Source organism: Vanellus vanellus, assembly GCF_965231255.1.
Source record: "Vanellus vanellus genome assembly, chromosome: 7".
Taxonomy (NCBI): domain Eukaryota; kingdom Metazoa; phylum Chordata; class Aves; order Charadriiformes; family Charadriidae; genus Vanellus; species Vanellus vanellus.
The window spans coordinates 14239775-14266141 of NC_138912.1; the positions used below are offsets into that span (position 1 = coordinate 14239775).

Genomic DNA, 26367 nt, shown 5'->3' on the forward strand with positions numbered 1-26367 from the left:
ATTTAGCATTTTGTGAGCTTGGAAACTGCTATTTTAATGTTAGTATAGATTATTTTTTTCCCAGATATATGAATATATGAATGCCAGGATGTTCTTTCTGATATAAGCCAGAGCTATGTATTTTGTTCAGCTTTTGAGGTTCAATGACAGAACAAAGCAAAATATCATTGCTTTCTGGGTGATCTCAGGAGTGACTTTCCAGATTATGATGCAGTTTCACAAGTGGCTGAAGTCAATCTAAGACATACTGCCACTGAAAGTGGCACCTTCTCCATCGCTCTCCCAGACATGTATTCCTGTTTCTGCTTTGATGCTGGCACTCATGCTTTGGTGTCTCTACTGGAATTTTTTGACAAATCCATGTGACTGTGCATACACACGAGTACCACATAACTATTAGTATCAGCTAGGGACAGGGGATGAGAAGCAAAGGTTGAAGGGCAGCAATGTGGTCCTAGGTTGTTTTAAGCTGCTCGGTAATGTCTTAGGAGACTTGCATCTGACTTTTAAAGGATGGAGTCCATCCAGTGTCAGAATAATACACCCCTTCCTTTCAATCGATAGTCATCAGCCTACTTAAAGTTGTAAATTTATTTTAGAAAGCAAATTCCAGATTAATTGCAAAATTTTCCCTAAGAGATGAATTGGCAAGGCTGTAGGGGCAAAGAAAATTTCACAGCTTCCAGAATGAGTAACAGATGTTAGTTTACTTGTGTCTTTAAATATCCCACTGGAAATGCTTAATGACAATGAAGAATCTAAGGACTATGAAACACTTGACAAATTCTAGCAGTAGACTTTAGGCAGTTCAGTGTGTCTGTAATTATTGCACTTGTGATTACTTTTCTTTAATATTTTCTTTCTTTTAAGATCTATTGCTGTACGACCAGGTTGTACAATTTTTTTTCTCTTAAGCAATTCTAAGAATCATGCTATTGAATTAGGATTATGTCTGTTTCAGTTATTAATACCTTCGGAATTTTATTTTCTGCACAGATAATGTTTCTTTATATTATTTCTATCTTTTTTTTTTCTCCTTGTCTATTTTTGTCTTTCAACAATATATTTATTGTATGTCAGGTCATTAGAGAAGAGACTCAGAGGTTTGCTAACCAGAAGAAAGAGCTGCAAATGGGAATTAAAAAGCTGCGTAAAACTGTGAGTTTCTTGCAAGGGTAATGCTCAGCTTACCAGTTTTGTTTACAAGTGCACTTCCTTTATGGCCATCAGCTCTAGTACTTAGTTACATTTTTGTCATAAACTCTGAGCAGACAGGTAATAAAGAGATGTGCTTCTTCAGGGACTATATGCTGAACCTACCCAGGTACAGAATTTTGCTCTTCCCTTTGTTGAACGGTATGAGATAGATAACAACTTTATTAAGTTCTCAGAACCAGAGAATAAAGAATTTTGTACTACAGGTTCTTAGAAAGTATACAGAACTTCACATATAACATCCAGATCAACTTTAAGTGAAAGATGAAATATATTCACATAGTACTCTCTGCCACTAGCTAGAGGCAGCACATTCTACCAATTACCATGAAGCAGTTACAAGTGGAGGCAATTAGAATCATTTGATCTGGTATCAAGTTCTACAGTGTTAAAAATAGCATTTCCTCTATTCATATTCAAATTTCTTTTTACAACTTATACTTATTTTTTAAAAAACAGATTCAGAAAATGATGCATGAAAATGAACAGGTGCCAGACATTGAGAAACTGGAGCAGCAGGAGTTCAACCTCGATACAGAAGAACAGGAAAGAGCGCAAGCAGAGGCTGAACAAGAAGTGGCCAGGGTATGATAGAATGAGGGGAGAACATTTTAAAACTAGCAATGAAAAGGAGAAAGAATGATTGAAGAACAGAGGATGATCTCAATGTTGCTGTTCACTGCTGAGAAGCAGGAAAGCTTAGAAGTATTTTAAGTCACTTTTTGAAGCAGGTGAAGCTGCTGATGCAGGCATTGCCGATTGGAATATGATCTATGCCAGAAACTATGAATCTGACACTGTGGCCTTGGGCACGTTGCTTAAGTTCTTTAATGCTTTTCTTCACGTGTAAAATGATGCCCTTCAGTAGTGTGCACTATAGTTTTTGGAGAAGATAGCTGCAATAGTTTAAGATGATGAAATATTGGTAATTCATTTCATCTGTTAGGTTTATTTCAATAACTCAATACAAATTCTCCAAATCTTATTTTGCACCACAGCTCTTTATTTTCTTTTCTGTATCTTGAAAGGTGAGGAAGGAGATAGAGATGGAGAATTTAGCCAACCGCTATTTGCAGGATGTCATCAAACATGAGTGCTGGGATGCTATGTGTGTAAAAGGACGGGCAGTTAAGGTAACCTCTGCTTTCTAACTCATTTTCTGCAGTAGTTTCTTGATTCCTTAAGGTACAGAGACAAAACAAATAGAAGTATAACACATTTCTTGTTTGTTTATAGTATGGGAAAAATCTTACTTCTTACCAGGACTCATGCAAATCTTTCATTCTGTTCATTTTGTCTGAACCTGGATGATTTTACCTTCTAATATGGATAAGAGTGCTGCTAAGCAAATAAGCAACTCTTTGATTCCTTGATTTCAGAGAATATCTTTATGCAGTGTTGCTAAAAGGAGAGGTAAATATTATTTTTCTGTGTGCAGTCAGTATGACTTCTGCTACACAGAACATGAAGGCAAAATTTAACCCTGATTTTGCCTATTTTAACCAGAGAGAAATTAGTGGATTATCTCAAGGTTGGTGAAAGACCAAGACATTTTGCAAAAAATCTATTTCTGGTTGAATTCTGTGGATAAAGAGGCCATATCCATAGAGAATTTCTTTTTTTTAAAAAAAAAAGGAAAGAAAAAAGCAAATTTTAACCAACTATTTTCACTACTGAAAAGTCAAGTGGTTTTTGTCTTACCCCTGGATTTTTACTATATTGTCTATATTAATTGATCTTCAATTTTATTCCTGATTTTAAGAAGTCTTTATAACTGTTCAGGTATTGAACAAGTGAATTGATAGATACATTCTGAAGAACTTTTTACTTTGGGGTTTTGGTGTGTTTTTTTTTTAATTTGAACAGTGCTTCCATATGGCTTGTGAAGTGAAGAATTATCCACTGAAGGAACGTAGTAAAGAAGAGATGGAAACTTTGGAGAAAGTTCTTCGGTTAAAGAAGATTGAGACAGCGGATCTTAAGGTACAGTCTCTTTGAAGTACCGCATAAAGGCATTTCAGATCAGAATGTTCTGAGTTGGTATCTTAACCCTTCTTCACATAGATTCATTTCTAAGCTCCATTTTATTGCTGTAGAAATTCTCCAAAAAAATTTAAAGAGATAAATAAAGATGAAATGTTGTGTTTTTACTCAGAACAAATGTATTAGTATTAAAGAATCACAGAACAGCTGAGGTTCAAAGAGCCCTTTGGAAGTCGTCTAGTCCAGCCATCCTAGAGCAGTTTATTCAGGGCCATGTCCAGTCCGGTTTGGAATATCTCCAAGGATGGAAGATTCCATAATGTCTATGGGCTACCTCTTCCCATGTTTGACAACCCTCACAGGAAAAATGTTTTATTATGTTTAAGTTGGATTTCTTGTATTTTGATGGATACCCATTTCCTCTCAATCTGTCACTGAGCACCACTGAGAAGTCTCTGGCTCTGTTGTCCTTACTGCCCGCAATCAGGTTTTTATAAGCATTACTAAGATCCCCCCAAACCTTCTCCTTTTTGAGGCTAAACAATTCCAGCTCTCTCAGCCTGTCCTCACATGTTAGATGCTTCAAACTCATAATTGTATTAGTGGCCTATCACTGGACTTGCTCCAGTATGCCCATGTCTTTCTTGTACTGAGGAACCTACAAATGGACCCAAAATTCCAGATCTCATCATTTCAGCTTGTATTATTTTGATTGCTAAGCTTAACTGCAGAATATAACCTGCAGAATTTTTTCACACATGTGCCACTGGATCATCTACAAAATTAACACAGATGTCATGTTTGTGATATTCAGATTCAGAAGAAAAATCATGAGATTGAGTCTGAGCCTGTATTGTCTAAGGAAGAAGGAGAGAAGGCAGAAGAAGTAATGGCTGATGATAGTGCATCTTACTGCCTGGTTGGAAGTCTGAGCTCTCTTTATGGTGGAGACACATCTATCCTATACCACCAATGGGACTTGCACACCAGGGAACAGAAAGTCAATCAGATAGTATTATTGAAGGTGATGTCTTCTTAAGTTTGTATTACTGTACATCTAATGGAGAGTTGCACAGTTCTCTAAATTACTGAGATGAGAGCTGATAAATGCACATAGTGCTGTAAAGCACCATGTGGATTTGACAGTTCAGGAGGAACATTTTTATGAAACTGGTTACCCAGTTTGAGGGTATCTGTGTTTGCCCACTGGTGCTTCAGTTTAAGAGTTTGTATAGCTAGCTTGCACATCTTAGCATGCCCTGTGAAAACATGACCTCTTTCCATATTATTTGCTGCTGAATGAAAGATCAGCTGGATCCTGTCATCATTTCCTTTCTCTCCAGTCTTACCATCCCTTCATTTGGAGTCTTCAGTGTTTCTGCTATTTATTATTCATTACTTCAGATTCTCTTACTGCTCTTACACTGGCCAGTTTATTAAGTAGTAAACATGCTACAGAGTAGGCTTCTTGTGAAGGTGATGTACAAGGGTAGAAGAAGTTAAACTACTATAAAGCATTGCCTCCTCAGAGCTCTTTAAGGCTGCAAATGGTAGCAGAACTCAATGAATATGCATTGTAATACATGAAATCTAGTAGATGCACGAGTGTTTAAAGTAGATGAGGAAGAAACACAAGGAGCACTTTTAGATGTAAGCTTGGATGTAACAAGATCTTTCTACTGTTTGGCTTTAAAGACACATATTGTATATCTAAGTGTAGATATACATTCAGTGTTAGCCAACATAGCAAGTTTGCTGAGAGCTAGACGGCTGACTAGACATTGAGCACAGCCTTTTTTTCTCCCAGCAACATTGGACCTCATCTGCCATCCTGCCTTATTATTGTAGTAGAAATCAATGAAATAATCTTGGACACAAATATCTATAGTAATACAAGCTGAAAACAGCTAAGTATCTCAAAATGTCAAGTTTAATGATAACTGAAATCCTTCGCATGTTTCATTTTAGTAAATTGACACAGTAGGAGAGACACATGGTTTTGTCTCTTAATATTCTACTTTTCTTTGCTGAGATCAATTATTTAGGCTAAAGGAAGAATTTATTCACTAAGAATATATGCTTTTAAAAACCATTATAAGGTCTCAGGTGTTTTAAAAAAATTAGTTTCCAATGTTTCTTCATTTAATGGGCACCTCTCACTTACATGTGTCAGACAGAAAATCACATGAAAGCATATCAAAACTGCAGGTTGCATCACTTAAAAAATCAGGAAAGTATGTCCTTAACTCTGCCTCCCTGCACCTGTGATTTACAATCCCTAGATTTACAGGTCACATGTTTTTTTCTTTGAAGCCCTTTCTTCTCTCAGCTAAAAAGTGAACTAAACAGCAAAGAGAAGGCAGCTTAATTTTTAATCTAGTTTTGGCAGCAGTATGTTTCTTTCAGTATCCTTGTCAAATGGCAAATATGTAGAAGAAAAGGAATAAAAATTTATAGGGAATAAAAAAACCAACCTGATAATTTGCCTGCCTCCATTTAACAAAGCTTGAACTTTGCCCTTATGATTTTCACAAAAGGACTTTACCAGTTTATCTCTCTATCACACATACAAATGCACACATTTATGATTCTGATGTCTTGAGGAGTAGTATATAATCACGGATGGATGTGATCTGTGCAGTATTGCTGTTTCCCTTTTTGTTATTTCAGGACATAATTTACAAAGTGAAAACTGCTTTTAATAAGGAATTTGACATAGTTGCACGACAAAAGGAGCAGGAGATAGCAAGAGTGAGAGAAAGAAACCTGAGGATCCGAAAAATCTTAGCACAACTTGATCTCCAAGTGGAAGTGTGGGAGCCAGCTCTTACTGATGATGAGATACCGGAGCGAGCGCTCACTGTTCATGATTCAGAGGTGTCTGAAAAATAAATCTTTCTCTTTCACCCCCTCAAATACAGTTCTCTAGTTCTTCTCATTTCCAGACATTTGTCAGTACTGAAAAGCCTTAAAACAGATGTGTCTGTGTACTTAAAATCGTCTTTTTTACTCTTTTGCTTCCCTTCCCTTTTTAGGGAGAAAGCTCTTAATAAGTCAATGTGAAATTAATAAAATTTATACAATCTTAATTTATTTCTGTTATAAGTTTTTAATTGCCCATAAATTAGGTAGAAATTCCCCCTGTTCCTGACTATAAGGTTCAAACCAGGCTTGCAGGGATTACTTCCATAGATTAAAGTTTCTCTGTTTTTTCTGAGCACCATTTTGAAACTAACTAGTTTCAAACTAAGTATGTACATACTAAAACATACTTAGTACTGTACTTATAAATTCAATTGTTAATTTATAAAGCAACAGCACTTTTCTTATACAATATATTCCACTGATGTCATCTGTTCTTTTGGTCAGTCTTTCTCCACTTCCCTCTTCTCTCCCACCAGTCTGTGTTATTCCACTGTCAGAAAAGGTATGCACAAAACACAACTAACATTGACAAAAATTATGGTAGTTCCTATTTCAACGTTTTTAAATATAGCTTTTGGAGCTGTTCAAAAGAACAATTTTCTTCTTGAGGAATATTACCATAGAGCAGAGATACAAAAAGCATTAAGAGTTAGTATTGCACCATCTGTCCAAATAGTCCACGTGTGATCACGTTTGGAGCAACGAACCCTGATATGAACCTCATTTTCTTCCCTCAGATTAAAGTGGAAAAATACTTGTCTCAACAAGAGAGAGAGAAAGCAGAAATGCTGACTAAGCTTGAAATGGAAAGACACCTTGCTGCTATGGTACTTAAAGTAGTATCCTTTTTACTGAATAGGCCTTTGTCTCTGGTTAGGCTTATTTAGTTAATGCTGCACTGGAATATTCTATTCATGTAGTATGGGAGAATAAATTTAAAATGGTAGTTAATGATGATGTGTGCCTTTTCCCTCTTATTGTTTACAATCAGAACTACGTAGACCAGCTAGGGGATGAAAAGAATTAGTGTTAGGCTCACAATTTTAAAAAATGTGCTTAGTGGCAATTAAAAACACCATATCAGGTGACTGAGGACTAGATACATTTCTACATGCATGCTACTGCTCAATCAAGAGCTTTGTGCTTGATACGTGTTTGTTGACTAAGTGGCCTCTGTTCTTCAGGGATCAGACTAGGCAATCATAATGCTTTCCTCTGCCTTTAAAAGGCATCTGTGAAAAGCCCAAGATGGTTCTGGCCCCAAAAGAGATGCACTATAAGACAGTGCCACTACAGCTTCCTTCCTCCTAGCCTACCAACTGGCCAGGAGTAGCCTATGCCTATGTATTCTTTCCAAAACTGACAGAATAGCAGTTTTAGTAAGTTATTTGATATGTGAACATCTGTCCACCAGAAAAAACACTTGAGACTTTTAGCATATTTCACATACATCACCAAGGATCATTAATCTACTAGTGACACACAGTATAATTGTATGTGTGATCTAGAGATGAGCTACACTATTATAGTTCCCCAAACTTCCAATTAACACACTTCCTTTTGTACTCTAAAATATTTTTTGTGATCATTCCCAGGACAATGAAAGACTGCGTGCCCTTAATGACATGATGGGTGGAGTGCTAGAAGTCAAAAAGGAAGATATCTTGAAAATGGTGAGCTGTGTTTCTGCCATATCATTTAGGTAGCCTGTTGGCTTTTAAGGAAATGTGAAAATCAACTAGCAAATATTTCCAACCTAAGTGATACAAAAAAGTCGGAGAATTGTACAATTGCATTATGCCTAGATAGACTCCATAAAAGACCCTACACTGGACTCAAAAGAGACCACAAGATTCTAGTGCCTGCATTCCATTTACCCATCAACACCTGTCCCTATCAGAGTGGAATACTATGGCAACATAATCTAGTATTACCGTTATAAAAACCATACTGCTGGGGTAAGGGTCTATTATCCATGACTGTGATATTAAAGAAAAATATTGTGTTCCATTTAACTCAGCAAAGATAGATAGTACAGTAGTAGAGGAAGGAAAGAATGTGAAGGAGTGTCACAGAAAAAGGATAGGGCGGACCCAAGTGCTCTCCCTGGAATTGAATTGTCTTGGAAAATTAGGAATCCACATAGAATTATACATTAGCATGGAGTTAGATTCAGAGTTCTGAAATAGAAAATGTTATATATCTTGTACTATGTTTGAGTACAAAATACCTGTATTTTACAAGATCTGTTAGTGAATTCCTGTAAGCGAATGAGCGAGACTAGCATGATATATATACACCAAAACTACTGCTGCAAGCAATAGACCAAAGAAACAGAATATATATGTGTTACTTAGACTTAAGGCTTGTACCTTACGTGCCACTAAGAAATACCTTTAATTAAATTCTATGCATGCTATAGTTTGTTAGTGTGCTGATGGACACTTAATGTTGCTTTTGAATCATATTTGTCTTTAATACTTCCAGGATATTCCTCCACCTTCTTTTATATCCAAGCCTGAGCATGTTTGGAATGATGAAGAGAAGAAAACGTTTAGAGAACATGAGAAAAAAGTCAAGGAGCTGAATGAAGAAAAAGAAAAGTATAGAAGGGTAAATTAAAATGAGAAAAGGGATGCTTTTGTTCACAGTGCTCATGACCAAAGTTTCTGATCTTTATCAGGAGGTCCTTCTAAAAATGAATACTAATAAATAGAATAAATGAAGAACAAAGATCAAGTGGCATACTAAATTAGTCCTAGCTTAGACAGTAAAATAAGGTGATCTCTACATATACCTATTATTATCTGCCAAAACTTGTGATATCTGGCAAAAGGTAGCTTTCCTTCACAAATGTATTCCTAAAATGTTTTCTTCAGGTCCCATTTCCAGAGTTCCTGATGCCATACACAATAATACCATGATTTTTATTTTTTAAAGTGGTATTTGGACAACATAACTTGGTAGCTTGGCAGCACTCTCCTTCCAAACAAGTAATTTCTGAGACCTTCTGGCTGAAGGATACAGTTCCATATTGTGCATTCTCCAGCATCTGATATACTATATCAGAGCTTCTTTGTTCCTCCAGATGTAACATTGCTGCTCCTGTCCTTCCATTCCTCAGGCACTGGAAAATGAACTGGAGAAACTTGAAGCTTCCATCCAGGAAACAACAAAAAGTTTTGATGATACTGTGTACAAACTTTCTGAAAGGAAAGTGAAATCAGAGATGGTCATCTATCAGGTATCACAGAGAACGTTAATTTTTCACCTCTGCCTCTGTGCAACAGGGATGTTAATAATTTTATTACACTCTTTTCACAGGAAGAACTCAAAATAGTCAATCTTGTTTATGCTTTACTGTTGGATGAAGAGTTGGACACTAGAGAAGCTGGACTCCACAATTTCCTTATGAAAAAGGAAAAAGAAAAAGTAAGTTATCACTCGGAATGCTGTTTTTGGGAAATGTGTAATATTTACAATATCTTTTTTTTTTTTAAAACTACTCTTTCCAAATCGAAATTTTGCCATAAATGATTTTCTGACAATTTACAGGGTCACTGATTTTTTTTCAAGTTGTACTTTATACATATGTTCATATGTTTTTGAATAGATACTATCTTGGTTCATCTGGAGTTCTTTGGTAAAACTCCATACATTCAGAAGGGCTTGCTGCTATTTGTTTGCTAAATATAATATTTTTTAGTATCCAGTATCAATCTGGAAGCACCAATTATGGATGCTGTTATTACAGAAAGATGCACAAAAGAATGTATAATGCCATCACATTTTTCACTGAGGTGTCCCGTGTAGGCCTTGGCCACACCAACTTGTGTTTGCCAGTTCAAAGCATAGACAGGTGGCATGTGAGTATCTGACCATGGAAGCAGAATGTACCGTGGAGTACAAAGTGTTTGTAGTCTTATAGACTAATTTAATCTCCTGAACAGTTTACCCATTGACTTTTATTACCATTTATTGACTTGATATACAAGTCAGTAAAAGACTGGAGAGCACAAGTAGTAAATCTGGATTTCAATACAAGTACTGCTCACAGTAATAATTTTGAGTGACAGTTCTGATTCCTGTGTCCTGTCAATACCTATGTGACTTGGGTGATCTAAGTGGTGGTAGCCTGCAGATTGGTTCAGGCTCCTGGGACAATATTATCCCATTTGCCCACTTTGTCTTTGTGGAGCTCTTCCTGAGTCCACAGAGAATATATCAGTGCCTCCCCATGTCAGAACTCCTGCTCGGCCTGTACAGACCTCTGTGTTTGGAGCTGCAGGCAGCCATTTTTATGTGAGCTATAGAGAGATATTCCAAAGTAGGCATCTAGCCCCTATCACTGAATAAGCTGAACTAGTTTTGAAATTATCTGAGGCCAAGTGTATACCAGCTTACATTTTTCAAAATACATCTTTTTAAAAAAAAAAAAATTCTAAATGGTTCTATTGGTATATCTTTTGATCCATAGAAACTGTCAAATACAACAAAACAGTCTCCCTAGAACCGTATAAGCATTTAACAGCCTCTATAAAACCGATGAGCTTAGTACCCTGACACATAGCAGAGCTATGTCATGACAATAGAGAAACTGCATTGTAAAATGAAGAGCCCTCCACTGAACGGCATTGGAGAATTTTTGACTGGTCTTGAACCGCATTTGAGAATTTTTGACTGGTCTTACCTGTGATGACATGAAAGGAAAAGGAAATCTCTATGCAAGTGAAAACAAATATCAACATAGGTCCTTACATTCAAAGTTTAAACAGAAGACTTTTAAGCATCTGTATAAGATATTTCTTACACGGATTTCTTAATTTCTTAAGCAGTGGACTAGTTTAATTTCACACCTTCTCACCTTTTAGCAGTATCTACAAGTAACCCCCTGAAGAAGGCATTATATTGTTAGTAGAAATAGCTCACAAGGTTTTCTCTAGAAATATGAAAGTGTCAGCTACATCAGTGTATACGAATGGCCATTCAGTGCTTCTGCTGGCTGAGTTTCATTCCTGAAATCTTTTGGTTTTGCTGTAGGTCAAGACTGCAAGAACAATCCAGACTACAAAAAATAAAATAGAAGCTTACACAGACACCTATGAAAATGCAATAGCTGAAGAGAAGGTGAGATTAAACAAACACAAGGAGATTCAGAAATTAAAATATCAGTGGTGTGTCTTGATAATGAGAAGAAGACGCTTCATTGTAAGCATGGGATGAGTTCTGGTCAACTTGCTGATTACTGAAATTAAGCAGTAAAGGAGAGTATGTGCATAGAAGAATTTACTAGTCTAGATTGCCATGATGCTTGGGAGCACTTGAAAGAGCACCGTATTCTGTATTTCTAAGATATGGGCAGGTCGATGTTTTTTAAAAATAGCATTGTGGTAACAAGGAAACTTTCTGTTTTCCTCCTAGAATCTGGAACGTGGTTTTACAAAGGAATTTGCTGGTGTACCTGCCAATCTCCTTGATGAACTTTTCCAACTTTACAAACATCGACCAAAGTAAGATCCCCCCTGATTCCATCTGTTTAAATACTAGTATTTCTTGTGTTTCAAGAATGAGAATGCTATTTATTTCTATAGTCTAAATTATTTTGATAATCAGTAGACTGCCTGCTTTTCATTGGACAGTTAGCAATGGTTTTCCTATCATACTAAGGATTGCTATTTTGAGCACTTACATTTCATTATTCAACCCACACAATCTATTTTAAATGCAATCTAAATAATCATCAGTTCTCAGAAACATATATTCTTATTTTGTGTAAGATGCAGTCTTACTTATTGCTCTTTGCAAGAGATTGAGAGTATGCAGTATTCTTAGTTGTTTGTGAGTTTCTTTTATGCAAGAGAAAATAAAAAGTAAATACTGTATGTACTGTGTATGTGCACTAGGACCCCAATGACAGAAATGCTCCTTGACACAGCTAACCCGTATGGGGATTGTTCAGGCTCAGCTGAAGATTACAAAGATGCGCTTACCCTTCTAATGAAAGCCATGGATGAACTGGATAGTCCTGAGCACATGCCTCATGGCTTAGACCTGTCTATATGGGAACGTTTTTGTCTAGCTAGACGAAATAAAATGGAGAGTGAGGAGCTGGTATGTAAAATTCTTTATTTTGCCAATATACTTCTTGATATTTTGAGGTCTTAAACTTCTGTGTTCAAGTGTAGGGTCAAGCTAGTGGTGAAATCACAATGCAGCATACACAAGCTGCCTTTGAGTTTGAAAGTTGCTTCTGGCCGCTTTCAATCTCCTTCAGAGGAAAGATTTGCATATTCATGTTGACAGATTTGGTCAGAATGACTATGACCTTGTTATGTTTTCATTTAAAAAAAAAGATAATTTTCCTTTTCTCTATCCATACCAAAAAAAGATTAAGGTATTTGATTTCCATCATCTGTTGGAGTTGTTCTCTCCCATTAGCATTCTACATTTACACCAATGCATTCCCATATTTTTTCTAGAATGCCAAGAGCAATTCTTAACAAAGAGTGTTGCTGGAAAGTTCTAGGAAGCTATTTGTTCAGTTTAAAAGCATGAAGGCATAAATCTGAATTATCCAGAGACAGAGATACATGACCTTTGACCAAGAGAGAAGGAAATATAATTTCCCTTCATGTGAATAAACTATGCATAAATGAATAAATGATTTTCTGAGCAGAGTGTAAGGACTGTAACCTCTATGTCTCATGTGCTCTACTGGGATTCTCAAAATACCAGGCTGCATATTTATACATACATATGTCTTCTTAAGAGCTTGTCTTCTCTGTTCTTGAAGAGGCTTGCCGTGACATACTGACAATATTGAAAATGTTCAGAGTGTCACGATATTGCTTGCTTAGGTGAAATGGAAGGCACTAACACTGGCAGAGATGCAGGCCTTTCTCCAGAGAAGAATGGATGACAATGAGAGGATTAAGTCAGACATAGAAGACATTTTCCAAGAACTCACCTGGTAATTTTCTTTCGTTTCCTATATTCAGCTACATTTTAATACTCCACCAACACAGAACCAAAAGTTACCCACAGAATTACACAGCTGTCTTATACAACACTTTTATCTAGGATTCATCTAAGAGACCTACCATATTTCTGAAATGAGGTGTTACTGCAGCACATGTGATCAGGCCAAACCAGTCTTAATCTACCATCTTAAGTAACAACATCAGTAAGCGTGGCACCACGGTCTTAATGCAAACTGACTGCCCCAAAAGCTACATCATAGGGTGAATTCCCCAAAGCCTGTAAGGCCATATATGTGCTAGCTAGCTCAGTTAAATTTTGCTCATCTAGGCCTAAGATACAGTGGTCACTCCTAATTGCAATATGGTGCTGTCACACGACACCTGATTTCACTGAGCTGCTTGGACCAGCAATATTTCGCTTGTTCATGTACCTGACATAATTTTCACATTCATTGTTATTCAGGAACAAATCCCAGGATTTGGGATTTGAAAGAAAAGGGGTGCTGGCTGGGAGTCTTCTCCATTTCCTTTTCAATTGTTGTAAGATTTCTGTTCGATAAGGACAATCTCTGTCAGAATATCTGCTAGTTAAATTGGATCCAGTGGTTGGAAACTCCATGTATGGAAATAAAATGCAAATTCTGTAGTCACTTCAGGTGCAAATAGAAGACAGGCTGTCAAAGAGGAACACCTATGTGAACATACCACTTACCAGTAATAAATAAATAAAAACATTTTGAGAATCACGGGAGAATTCATATAATCTTACTGAAACCATAGAATCATAAAATGATTTGAGTTGGAAGGGACCTTAAAGATTGTCTAGTTCCAAACCCCCTGCCATGGGCAGGGACACCTTCCACTAGACCAGGTTGCTCAAAGCACCATCCAAATTGACATTGAACCCTTCCAGGGATGGGGCATCCACAGTTTCACCGGTCAGCCTGTTCCAGTGTCTCACCACCCTCAGAGTAAACAATTTCTTCCTAATATCTAATCTAAATCTACCCTCTTTCAGTTTAAAATCACTGTTCCTTGTCCCATCGCTACACTTATTGGTAAAGAGTACCTCCCCATTTTTCCTGTAGGCCCCCTTTAGGTACTGGAAGGCTGCAATAAGGTCTCCCTGGAGCCTTCTCTTCTCCAGGCTGAACAACCCAAACTCTCAGTGTGTCCTCATAGGAGAGGTGCTCCAGCCCTCTGATCATCTTTGTGGCCCTCCTCTGGACTCGATCCAACAGCTCCATGTCTTTCTTATGTTGGGGCCTCCAGATCTGGATGCAGTACTGCAGGTGGGGTTTCACCAGAGCAGAGTAGAGAGGTAGAAACCGCTGGGCTAGATGGTGCAGAGCCCTGCGCCCGAGCTGCAGCCTTTGCTCTCAGACAAGTGCCCACCATTCTGCCTTGAGGGTCAGGTAGGATGACTTCTCTTGACCTGTGCGGATGGCTACAGACCATCACTAAATACTGTTTTTGTTTTCTGCCATTTTAGGCTGCAGGAGGAGAAGATCAAACTTCAGTTGAATTTGACTGTCCAGTTTTTGCTAAAACAAGGACAGGTGGAATTGGAAAGTACTGAGATCCCAGACTACACGGATGCCATTCTCATTAATAAGAGTGTTATCGAAGAACTGAATTGCTCTATCATGGTACTACATTATCTGAAGGAAATTTAAGCTTTTTAAACAAATGTATTGTCCTTCAGGGGCTCTGCTTTTTCTCCAGTTTGACATCTAGTTTCAATTCATTACTACACACCAGCAGGCTCCATTGTAATGTAGAAGCTATTAAGAATTCTGTAATGTCTCTTATCATGATGTAAACATTGCAACATAGACTGCTTTCCTGATGTTTGATCAATACCATTCAGATCAATAAAACGGCAACAGTTTTGAGACACACCATCACTTACACACATGTTGTAAATAGAAAATGCTGGGCAGCAGTCAGAAAATTCCCTCAAGGCAAACTTAGAGTTAAGAAGCATTTGAAAAGTAGCTTACATTAAGATTTAAAAAATTAATACACTTGTTATGTAAGGTGAAATTGGTGATCCTACTTAAAACAGTTCTTCATACTTTCATTAAAGGTTCTTTTCCTAGCTGTACAAAAATTTCTTGTTACTGCTGCTGCACAAAGCCCTCAGTGACAACTGCAGAATACCTTATACAGAGCAAGTTTGTATTCTGTAGAGTTAAAATGCTTTCACATTCTAATAAAAGATAGAAAGATGGAGATAGAGGTTAGTTGTAATTTTCTTCATCTTCTTCTATGATCCAAGGCTGTGGCATAGAGCATAAAAGCGAACAAAATTTCACAAAAGGTAACCATCTGGAGCAAAGTCTGGAAAAAGACCGCAGTGTAGCATGTTTTTCTTACTAAAATTATAAGTTTGGAAGCTTGCCCATCTTGTTGCAAATAAGTATTCCATAATCTGTGAAGCGTGTTAATGAAGATTAATCTATTTTTTCAGGCTCAGGGAGAAAAAAAAATTGCTAGCATGGTGGAATGTAAAGACTTCTCTAAAGGGATATTTCAGCTGGAATGGGAACACAAGAAGATGAGAATGCAGATAGAAGATCTGAAACAGAAGGCTCACGATATTGTAACACTCCCTATTTCAAAAGATCGCCAGCTAGTGAGTTACTTGCTTTAATTTATATTTTGACCACAGAAAATTTTGCTGCCTTTAACTGTAAGATCGTTTATACCTCTGAAGTCTCTTACTACTGTGGAGAAACTTGATGCCTAATAGGTCAACAATTCAGCTTTCAAAGCCAAGTTTTACTCTTGAGATTGATCAATGATGATTTTTGGGATGTTCAGGTATAAACAAAGGCAAAATTATCCCTAACTCTTAGTGTTTCAAAATTGTTGCTGAGAGTAAAGAATCAGGATTTTGCAGCCACAAGAAACAAATCTTTCAAATAAAGCACCGTAATTTCCTTTTATGTGAAGGTCTGAGGTGCCCCCATCTGGTATCTTGCAGAAATACCATGACGTTTGCTCAGTATGCAAAGATTGAGCGTTCCTACAGGAGCCTTGCTGAGCTCCACTCACTGCCATTTGTTGGCCCACTAGCAGAATGACAGAGAATTGTTTGCCATGCCTGGCAGTCAAGAACCAGTGGCTGGCCAGCAAGTCAGCACCCACACAGCTTTGAACAAGCCCAGATGGCAGGCTAGAAAACACAGCTAAAGGTTGTAGGAGTGAACCAAGGATACCGGTGGGAGAAGAGAGGAGGAAGAAGACAGGTTGTAGGGGAAGCCTGAGGGTATTGCAGTATGGGATGTAGAGAACTGCAGGGAAAGCTGATATAGTTTTGTGGCAATGAGGTGAGAGGCATAAAGGTTTGGAGTAAGGGATGTTGGAGGATGGGTAGGCTGGAGATACTGCAGTGGGGAGAGCTATAAAGCACAGAGAAAGAAAGTTGGAGGGCAGGTAAGGATATTGCAATTCAATCAAAAGATTAAAAGAAAATCCAAAACACATGTTTTGCTCAGGCTTCATTTGTTTTGCTACTCTCTATAAACTGCTTGTTCACTTCTGAATCACAGCCAAGGGATTTCCACAACTAACACCATCAAAACAGCTTTCCAAAGAGGTGATGTGACAACACACTGAAAATTTCTAGTAGCAAATTTATCACTAGAGTGTTGCTGTTAGCTCAAACTTCTTTTAAACTGATGAGCAGAACTATTGTCCTTCAGAGAGAGTTAAACTCGCCCATAGGAAAGGCATATATCAGTTTAGTCTGAATTTGAATACTCTGAGGGGATTGACATCACTTTTTGAGGAGATATGTGGGGTTAGTAGGAAAGACAAGGCAACAGAGACCTCAACAATAGGAAGAGAGAGGAAGATGGCCTAGATAAATGTGTGCAGGCAAGGACCTGAAAACTCCTGGAATGAGGGCTATGAATGAAGCAGTGAGTGAAAGCAGTTTGATGCTCTAGGCAAGGACCCTGCTGGGTCTTTTCTGTTTCTCCTCTTCTAACTGGAGCAGTCCACAAAATTTTACCTGTCATTTTGGTGGGACAGTACTCCGGAAGGATGAATCTACTTCTTCAATAACCTCTCTACTGCCCGTTATGGGTCATACAGCCTGTTTTACCATTTGTCGTTTGATAGAGATATTTTAGTAGCAGTGTTGCCAAGAAAAAAAATCTTTAATAAATTCTCTGAAACCCAAATTACTATGCAGTTATAAGAACAATAAAGGAAGTAAGAATTACTGGGAAGCCACTTGACAGAAAATAATAACTTTCTGCTCCGGCCTAAAGACAGGCTATATAGCACTTTGGCCTCCAGCTGTGTTAGCTTAGACTACCTTATAATGAAAAGTATAGCTTGGGTTTTGTGACAACCTCATAACAAATTTTCTTGGTCTTTGTTTCTTTGTTTCCACTAACGCATAAGATGATAACATTCTGTTTAACGGATGTACAGTGTAGTATTCACACAGCATTCAAGAATGTCCTTAAAATGTCCATTTATGATCACTAGTAAGCCTTTCCACTGTGCAGAATTCCAGTTTTTTGTTTCATACGGTACAAATGTCTTTACAGAAGTGTGGTATTGTTGAGAACACAGAGGCTCAATAAGATGGTTTCTTTCTGTTTTTAATTCTTCAGTTCCTAACTGTGCTGAACTATGACAGCCACATCGACCACCACATTTCAGTGATGGAGCAGACTCTTGGCATCATGGATGAGGTAAATCCTAAGCAAACGACTACATTTGAGAGACATATCCTTAGTTTAAATGCAACTCCTCTCTGTCATTAGCAAGAGGTGTTTGTAAGGAATAACTGCAACTGATGTAGGCATACTAATTCTTGAGCTAATGCAAGGACTGTTGGAGCATAGCTATAACGGCATACACAGATTAATATATATAGCCATGTATTTATTCATCTGGCTTTCAATAGTTTCTTCAACTTGCACTGAGTTGTCTACAACAGCAGTTCTCTAAAGACTTTGGAAACAGTCATCATACATTGCTGCATACATCAACCCCACGGAGAGAAATCTACTTGCTCTGTTACTGGAAATAAATGTTTTCCTTCCTGAACACCTGATGCAGATCTGCTTATCACTGCTTACACGGCATTGCCTATAAAAGTCACTCTTCCATTTCCAATGAAGCATTCTTCCAGTCTTTGCTGCTTAAAGTTTCTCTCCAGGAGCACCAGCCCGTTCATAATATGAGTACCCACCCTATATTCAAAATAACAATCTGATTTGCCAGCTCCCTCATCTATTTCAACATTCAAATTATGATTATCCTTGTTTTCAAGTGATTCCATTGGATTTTCTCCAGGTTGCTCTAGCTGGCATCAGCTTCCTCTGCTTCTTCAATCTTTAGTATTTACCTTGTCCCTTTACAGCCCATCCAACAGCTTCAGCACAACAACCTTTTCAGCAGCTCCTAGCAGCCAAGAGAGTGTTCTCAACTCACTGATTCCATTGGCTTCCTTTCCTCCCTTTGCCTTTCAAGCTTTATCTTTAATATATCTCTCTCCTTGAGCCATACCTCTTTGTTCCTTGTCTGCTACTTATGTTAGAACTCCATAAAGTTCTGGAATACTCCATAAAGTTAGAACTCCATAAGGTTCATGTGTCTGGAATACAGTGTGTGTGAAAGACACTACATGAAGTAAAGCTAGTGCTACTAATCAAATCAAAATACATGAAAGTTTATTGAGCTACAATGGAGTGCGTAAGATTATAGGTTTCCATCATAAGTTTGTCTGAACAGCTTTTGTATAATCTCATATATTTGCTTTATTCATTTGGAAATGGACAGCTGCACAAGAAGAATGTGAAGAACCGTCAGAAAAAAATTAAGGAGCTGGAGAAGTGCATCAGTTTAAAAGAGCAAGCAAATTATGAGCTCAGCCTGGAGCTGAAAGAAATGCTTGTCTCTGTTTCAGAAAGGAGGCATATCTTTGAGGCAGCAGGTAAGTCACAGTAATGCACTTTAAGTCACAAGCAAAGAACATTCAGAAAATATCTCCAAGGCTTGACAGTCCTGTTCTGCATCAGCATCAGCTAAGGCAAGGAGCGCCTATTTATTACTGTATTTGCACAATTAGCAGTGCCCTTTCTACCACAATTTAACATCGTTTACTTAAGAGCATACCTAGAGATAGTTGCTCTTGTAATCAAAGTTAATTGACTAAATTGCTGAAACTAAGTCAAAATATTATAGTCATTAATATCTTCATTAAGCAACATGCTTTCATTCTTTCTCAGAACTGTTCAACCCACTTTTTTCCACCCACTCAATGGGAAGAGAGGAATAACGTGAAGCTGAGAAGAGTATTCACTATTAGGAAAACTGTAGAGATCTTTCCACTAGTAAAACAGTTAAGATTTTCAAAACAGTGGGTACTTGCTAGAAACTAAAGGAAGCATGCCCAGTGCTTTTTTGAATTTTTTTTCTTTATTCAGTACTATAAAGACTCTTAAGCCCAACTGTGAGCCTTTTTTAAAATGCTTGCCTATTTTATACAGAACCTGGTATAACCCCAGGACAGGTACAATATAAATTTAGGCTATGCATCCCCTACAAGTACAGGCTAACCCTTATATTTTGTTCTATGCAGACACACAGCATGTTTCTGAAAAGATTGCAAAGCAGCATTACCGAGAGATTTTGAAGCAGAAACACCTACAGGATCTTGTAAAGGAACAGGAAGAACAGTTTGAAATTCTTCAGGCAGAAGTTGAAAGACTGAGATCAGGAACATTCCCTGTTCTTTAAAAATCAGAGCCCAGGTAGATGTACAATACCATGGTCTTGTTTAAGAAAAAGAGCCTGGACATCTACCTTTTCTCCCTGAACTTTTCTTTCCACACACGATTTCTTCTGTAATTTCTTTAAAAATAACTTGTTTGAAAGATACGTTTGTGTGTTTTGTACATTTTATATCTATCTTATCCCCTTTATATTTCAGTTCATGAGGTGTATTTCTGCTGTTTGGATTATATAAACCATATAATTCATTACAGAAAACAAAGGGTACAAGAAATTGTAGACTGATAGAACAGGTGTATTTGTATATCCGTAGTCTGCAATATGCAATTGTAGAACATTTTAAAGGTGAAGTACTGCAAGAAATCCATGAATTTGCATTTACTAAAATTCACATCTGTGGCTTTGACTTCATTTTGCTGTTTTAAATATATTTACATCTGTGATGGCACAGGTGTATGTTGCTGAGAAGAGGAAGACACGCTTTGGCATGACGTGTGCTACCTGGCCCAGTCCTGAAAGCTGCTGATGCTTCTGACAGCATAATTACTCACAGCCACCAGTAGCTGTGGGGAAAAACATGTGGAGGAAAAGAAGGTTATCAGGAGTGGTCAACATGGATTCACCAGGGGGAAATCATGGTTGACCAATCTGATAGCCTTCTGTGATGGCATCACTGGCTGGGTAGATGGGGGGGAGAGCAGTAGATGTTGTCTACCTTGTCTTTAGCAAGGCTTTTGACACTGTCTTCCATAACATCCTCGTAGGTAAGCTTAGGAAGTGTGGGTTAGATGAGTGTACAGTGAGGTGGATTGAGAACTGGCTGAATGACAGAGCTCAGACAGTTGTGATCAGCTGCACATAGTTGGAGGCCTGTAACTATCAGTGTTCCCCAGGGGTCAGTACTGGGTCCAGTCTTGTTCAAAATATTCATCAACGACCTGGATGAGGGGACAGAGTGTACCCTCAGCAAGTTTGCTGATGACACAAAACTGGGAGGAGTGGCAGACACACCAGAAAGCTGTGCTGCCATTCAGCGAGACCTGTACATGCTAGAGTTGGGTGCAGAGGAATCTAATGAAATTCAACAAGGGCAAGTGCAGGGTCCTGCACCTAAGGAGGAATAAACCCATGCATAAGTACAGGTTTGGGATTGACCTGCTGGAAAGCAGCTCTATGGAGAAGGACCTGGGAGTCATGGTAGACAAGTCAACCACGAGCCAGCAATGTTCCCTTGTGGCCAAAAAGGCCAATAGTATCCTGGGGTGCATTAAAAAGACTGTGGCCATCAGTTCAAGAGAGGTTATCCTCCTCCCTACTCTGCCCTGGTGAGTCCACATCTGGAGTACTGTCTCCAGTTCTGGGCTCCCCAGTTCAAGAAAGACAAGGAACTACTGGAGAGAGTCCAGCAGAGGGCTATAAAGATGATCAGGGGACTGGAGCACCTCTCTTATGAGGAAAGGCTGAGACCTGGGTCTGTTTAGCCCGCAGAAGACTGAGAGGGGAATCTTATTAATGCTTATAAATACCTAAAGGGTGGGTGTCAAGAAGATGGGGCCAGGCTCTTTTCAGTGGTGCCCAGCAACAAGACAAGGGGCAATGGGCACAAACTGAAAAACAGGAAGTTCCATCTGAACAGGAGGAAAAACTTCTTTGAGGGTGACAGAGCACTGGAACAGGCTGCACAGAGAGGCTGTGGAGTCTCCTTCTCTGGAGATATTCAAAACCTGCCTGGACACAATCCTGTCCAACCTGCTTTAGCAGGGGTGTTGGACTAGATGATCTCCAGAGGTCCCTTCCAACCCCTACCCTTCTGTGATTTTATGCTGCCACTGGCAGAATCACAGGAAAACAAGTTTTTGAAGCATCTGGCCTCCTGAAATAGTTGCTGCTATCTCCCACCCATTCACAATGATATGCAGTGTATTATCATGCTAGATCTCTCCAAGACAGCTAAGAAAGATAAAGAACCCTTGATAAAATTAACAACTGCTGGAGACTGATCTACTTACTCAGGCCTTCTCACTGATTTTAATTTCCCTCTTCCATGGTGTGTGTAGATTCTTCTCCTATTTCATAAATTCACATAAAATCTAAACTTATTCCCTTGTGAAAGCATTAATAGCTTTGATACCTTAGTTTAACAGATTTCTACACTTGTACAGAAGGCTACTTCTGTTGTGATCTTGTACACCAGCTCCTTTTTGGCTTTACCATCTCTAACTGGGGTCTGTAAGGATTCTAATTACACCTCCATTCTTCTTGCAAGACTTTCTTCTTCCTCCTCAAACTTCCCTGAAACTAACAGAGCTCCAAATATGCCAGAGATCTCAGGAAAGAGAACCATCCCCTTCACCAGGCACCATCATCTTTTTTTTTTATTAACCTAAAGAGGCAGAAGAAATAGTGTCTTACAAATAAAGGTTGTTCTTCATTAATTTTCTATGGACAGCAACATTCAGTATTCTTAAGAGCAAGTTGTGGGTACAGAGTTAAGTCTAATGAGCCCTATCAATGTTAAAAGGGTCTCTGTTTTCTTTGGTTTTCTTTCCCTTGAGATATGTAAGAAATTACTCACTTATTAAGGAAACAGGAAATGGTACCTGTAAACAAGGCAGTTAAGGTACAACCAATAAGGAATGTGATCACATATAAAACAATATTTGTGACATGGAGAGTTGCAGAGTAGACTTACATACTGTTACACTTGACGAGCAATGATTTTAAGGAGAATAAAAGCAAGGAGAAGTCACCACACTATATGCATAGGCCATCATGAGAAAATAAGCAATTTCAAGTTGATTAAAACAACATTTTAAAAAGACAACATTTATTGGAGGATAAATGAAATGCTGAAGTTTTATTCAGCTTCATTATGCTGTATTTGAAGCAATACCATTAGACAAGGCCTTGTTTTTCTTATTTATTTTTATTTGAAGAGAGAAAACAACTTAGTTCTCACATGAAGTAGTAGAGTAGGCAGATGTTGGCTGCAATTTTCTTGCCTTCCCTTCTATTATCTCAGGCTGTGGCAGAATGCTTAAGAGACAGCTTCCCTGAAGATAATGGTTGGGACCAGTATCTGAAAATGACTGCATTATGGCACATTTCCCTCAGTAATAATTAAAGCTATTGAGAACATTTCATTACAGCTTCAGAATATTAACAACGTGAAAAATAGTTATCTTTACTTAACTCACAAAATGCTGTCAGCAGGAAGACATTTGTAAATCTGTGAACAAGGAACTAAATTCGTCCCCATCTGAACATCAACAGAAATGACAATTAATTTGAGTTCATTACTTCAAGACAAGTAACCATGCAAAGACTAATCAAATAATGGACCGCCTTCTACCTGTTAAAGTATGACTTCATTTGATTTTATTTTTATTAAATAACTATTCACTGATCAAGTTACTAAGCCAGGTTTTCCAAAAGAGCACGAGTTCAATCTTTTCCATTAAGTAATGCCTTTTACAGTGCCTACTGTATCTGAGTACATAGCTTCAGAAATATCTCCTGAGAAAACCTCCTAACCTTAATGCATGAAGTCCACTGTCTGATCAACACTTCTTATGTTATCAGAGTTCATTCAGTCTTTTCTGCGCTTGTGTGTGTTTAATTGAAAGCTTTGCACCTGTAGATTATGTGTCTACAAAGTCTTCTTCTGTTCTGCTGTAGTGCAGTAACTGGTCTTCTAATCCAAAAGTATCTATCAGCTGAGTGAGACTCACTTTCTTGCCATCTGCAGAAAAGGCTGACTGAAGTTCATACAGCATCAGCTGGGTACTACTTCTCCATTTCACTATCAAAGCCTGCAGTTCAGACAGGTTGTTCTGAAATTGGGACAAAACAAAAAAAAATATTTGTCATTTGCTGAAATGTGGGTTTTTTGATACCCTGATCTATATTTATAAAATGCCTGAGACAAGACACAAACACCACGCGAAAAAAAAAAAAAAGTGATTCAGTATTGTTGCTTATATTAATAAGTGAGGGTTACGCTTCAAAGAATGACTTAAAAGTGCTTTTTCAGAGGTTTGCCTCACCTTAGATCGATACATCTTAACCAGTTTGAGCCTTCGAAGTAGTTCTTCCTTCTCTTGCACTTGTTTCGCCAGCCTTACTTTTTCTTCCAGGGACTGTTGCTGACTAAGATCAACTTGTAGCACATCAGAATTCTCTGCTGATCCACAGAGACCATTCTCCTGTGAGGGACTTTTGAAACATGTATGTCCAGTGCTGTTTCTTTCCAGGTTTTCAGAACCATCTTGTAGTCTGGAACAATCTGTACTTGTCTTTGGCAGGCACACTTTGTCAGCATCAGCACAGTCTTTTTCTTCAGCATCTATTTTGAGCCGCTTCGCCACTGTAAAATTAGCATTAAATGAACGCCTTGTTTTCCTTAATCGCTCCCTCAGAGCTGCACTCATTGACTACAAAAAAAACCAAAACAAAACCAGAAGAACAGAAGGATCAGAACAATCTAATTTTTGATCAGATTTCAAAGAACTGTTTATCCTGGTTATTATTTACATAGAACATGTCATGTGTGTAATGTAAAGATCATTGTAAAGCCAGACTTCCTAATTCTCTCTGTAGCTTTCAAACTTGAACAAACTTCTTCCTTTCACATGTATTTGCACACACAGCTGCAAGATATGGAAAGATGTACCTCCATGTTTGCTAGGAGCAAATCCTGTATTCTACTGAGGCAAACCTACTCATCTAGTCTTTGTGCAGAAGATACATAGCATATCTCAACCGGGCTGACTTTATTCCATCAAGTTCAATTTCCCCCTCTAGTTTAGTGGAGATAAGGGTTGGGGTTTTTTTGCTGTTCCATCCCACCACACACACACACTTTCTGTCTTAGCACTGGTATAAAACATCTGTATTCTACTTGAGAGTATTAGAAGTGATCTGTATAAATGTCTTCTTCATGCTTTGAGATCCTTCACTGATAAAATGTAAAACGTGATTTTTTTCCTGCAAAATAAGTTAACAGGTTTTTTGGTTTTTTTTTTTTTTTTATAATCTTTGTCTAACATTTTTACCTGTCAAAATATACTAAAATATGGGAGGGATTAGTTAAGGAACACCTGCAAACTAGGCCTATCCAGCATAGGTCCGGATGCTGAGCAATGACAGCATCACCATAACACATGCTAGGATGGACACCAAAGTAATTGGGAGTGTTATGGAGAATATACAAACTGAAAGCAGTGTACTTTGTTCAAGCAAAAGTCACAGGAAGTCATTCTGTAAACACAGCAACACAGAAAACTAGGATTTAAGAAAATTGAAGATGACATCTTAAAAAAACCCGAACAAATAAACCAACACCAACAAAACCCACCACAAGCCCTAAATAGTATTCAAATTTATTAGTATGGCATTTGGGGTATATTACTACATCACTTCGTATGACAGCAAAAATTTGCATATTCAGAGCAAAGTATACTAAACACATTCCTTACCTGGACAGCCTTGTAGCTATGGGTATAAGCTACCAATCTTTAGTCTTCCAGCAAACAGTATCTCAGTGATTTCTGACTACTTGATGATTTCACAAGCATTTTTGTTACTACAAGGAGCCACATTATTGGAAAAACAAGTTCTCATACCTGTTTCCCTGAACTAGTCCCCTGTGGAGCTGCTGTCCCAGAATCCTTTGGAGTACGGCACAAAGATGTCATTTTATCAAGCACTGGTTCTTCCATCTCAAGATGGATAGCAGTTTCTGTTAAAAGACAGAATGAATTCCGTATGGTGCCATTTTCACCTGATTATAACAAGACACATGGCTGCAGAAACCAGTAAAAAGCTCTAATAAGGAATACTAAGGCTTATTTTCTAATTGTTAAGTTCAAAAAGACATCTGCATAAGTTACACAACTGTTTTATGTGTTAAGTAGCATCTTGCTTTGTGAATGGCTTTTCTTCAAGAGGATGACTGACACTACGAACGGGTATAAACTACCTTACTATGAATTTTGTATATTATTTTTTGCTCACTCATAAATATCTATCAATTTTTTTCTTTAAAAGATGAAAAATATTATGAAAAGTCTTACCGATATTCTCCATTATATTTTTTTCCTATCTTATATCCTCTTTCAAGTGTTAAAAAAAACCAAGGCAACATATGAAACATTCAAACACATTATAGTATGCCTATAAATCCAAGGTCAGATCCTGCAAAATTGAAACAAGTCATCAAAAAAAGCTCACTCCAAACAAAACTGTATTTTCCTTAACCTGAATGACCCTTACTGCTTGTCTAAGTCAAAGGAATAATCCTTACTAACCAGGTTGTGAAGAACCAGTCTTTTCATCTAACTGGATCCCAAGTAGTGATAAAAGGATTGTTGGGAGCCAGAAGATTTCTGTTGGCCACATGCATAAACAATTAATCTTTTCTATAAAACAAAATAATTGGGCACCCAGTTTGTGAAAATAATCCACTGCCTCATTTGATCCTTCTGGGGATGCTGTTTAAAAA

At 37.9% G+C, this 26367-nt stretch overlaps 2 protein-coding genes across 2 annotated transcripts in view; one reads left to right on the top strand and one right to left on the bottom strand.

Moving 5' to 3' along the window:
* Positions 1 to 19976, top strand: part of CFAP43 (cilia and flagella associated protein 43) — a gene marked incomplete at its 5' end in the record, with an annotated part of 48483 nt that extends 28507 nt beyond the window's left edge. The window contains 20 exons of the mRNA XM_082486407.1: positions 1081 to 1158; positions 1675 to 1800; positions 2244 to 2348; positions 3082 to 3198; positions 4013 to 4222; positions 5869 to 6075; positions 6861 to 6950; positions 7719 to 7796; positions 8611 to 8736; positions 9248 to 9367; positions 9448 to 9555; positions 11164 to 11250; positions 11545 to 11633; positions 12027 to 12234; positions 12981 to 13093; positions 14596 to 14752; positions 15577 to 15741; positions 17738 to 17818; positions 18912 to 19065; positions 19714 to 19976. Coding sequence (XP_082342533.1) covers positions 1081 to 1158; positions 1675 to 1800; positions 2244 to 2348; positions 3082 to 3198; positions 4013 to 4222; positions 5869 to 6075; positions 6861 to 6950; positions 7719 to 7796; positions 8611 to 8736; positions 9248 to 9367; positions 9448 to 9555; positions 11164 to 11250; positions 11545 to 11633; positions 12027 to 12234; positions 12981 to 13093; positions 14596 to 14752; positions 15577 to 15741; positions 17738 to 17818; positions 18912 to 19065; positions 19714 to 19871 — 2577 coding nt within the window. The 3' untranslated portion in view covers positions 19872 to 19976. The remainder of the gene's footprint in view (positions 1 to 1080; positions 1159 to 1674; positions 1801 to 2243; positions 2349 to 3081; positions 3199 to 4012; positions 4223 to 5868; positions 6076 to 6860; positions 6951 to 7718; positions 7797 to 8610; positions 8737 to 9247; positions 9368 to 9447; positions 9556 to 11163; positions 11251 to 11544; positions 11634 to 12026; positions 12235 to 12980; positions 13094 to 14595; positions 14753 to 15576; positions 15742 to 17737; positions 17819 to 18911; positions 19066 to 19713) is intronic.
* A 3391-nt stretch (positions 19977 to 23367) lies between these two features.
* On the bottom strand, positions 23368 to 25585 carry SFR1 (SWI5 dependent homologous recombination repair protein 1; the record flags this gene model as incomplete). The annotated part of the gene is made up of 3 exons (XM_082486302.1): positions 23368 to 23698; positions 23912 to 24298; positions 25490 to 25585. 3 exons carry the CDS (start codon positions 25583 to 25585, stop codon positions 23507 to 23509), a joined length of 675 nt encoding a protein of 224 aa, XP_082342428.1. The 3' UTR covers positions 23368 to 23506.
* Positions 25586 to 26367: the final 782 nt, after the last annotated feature.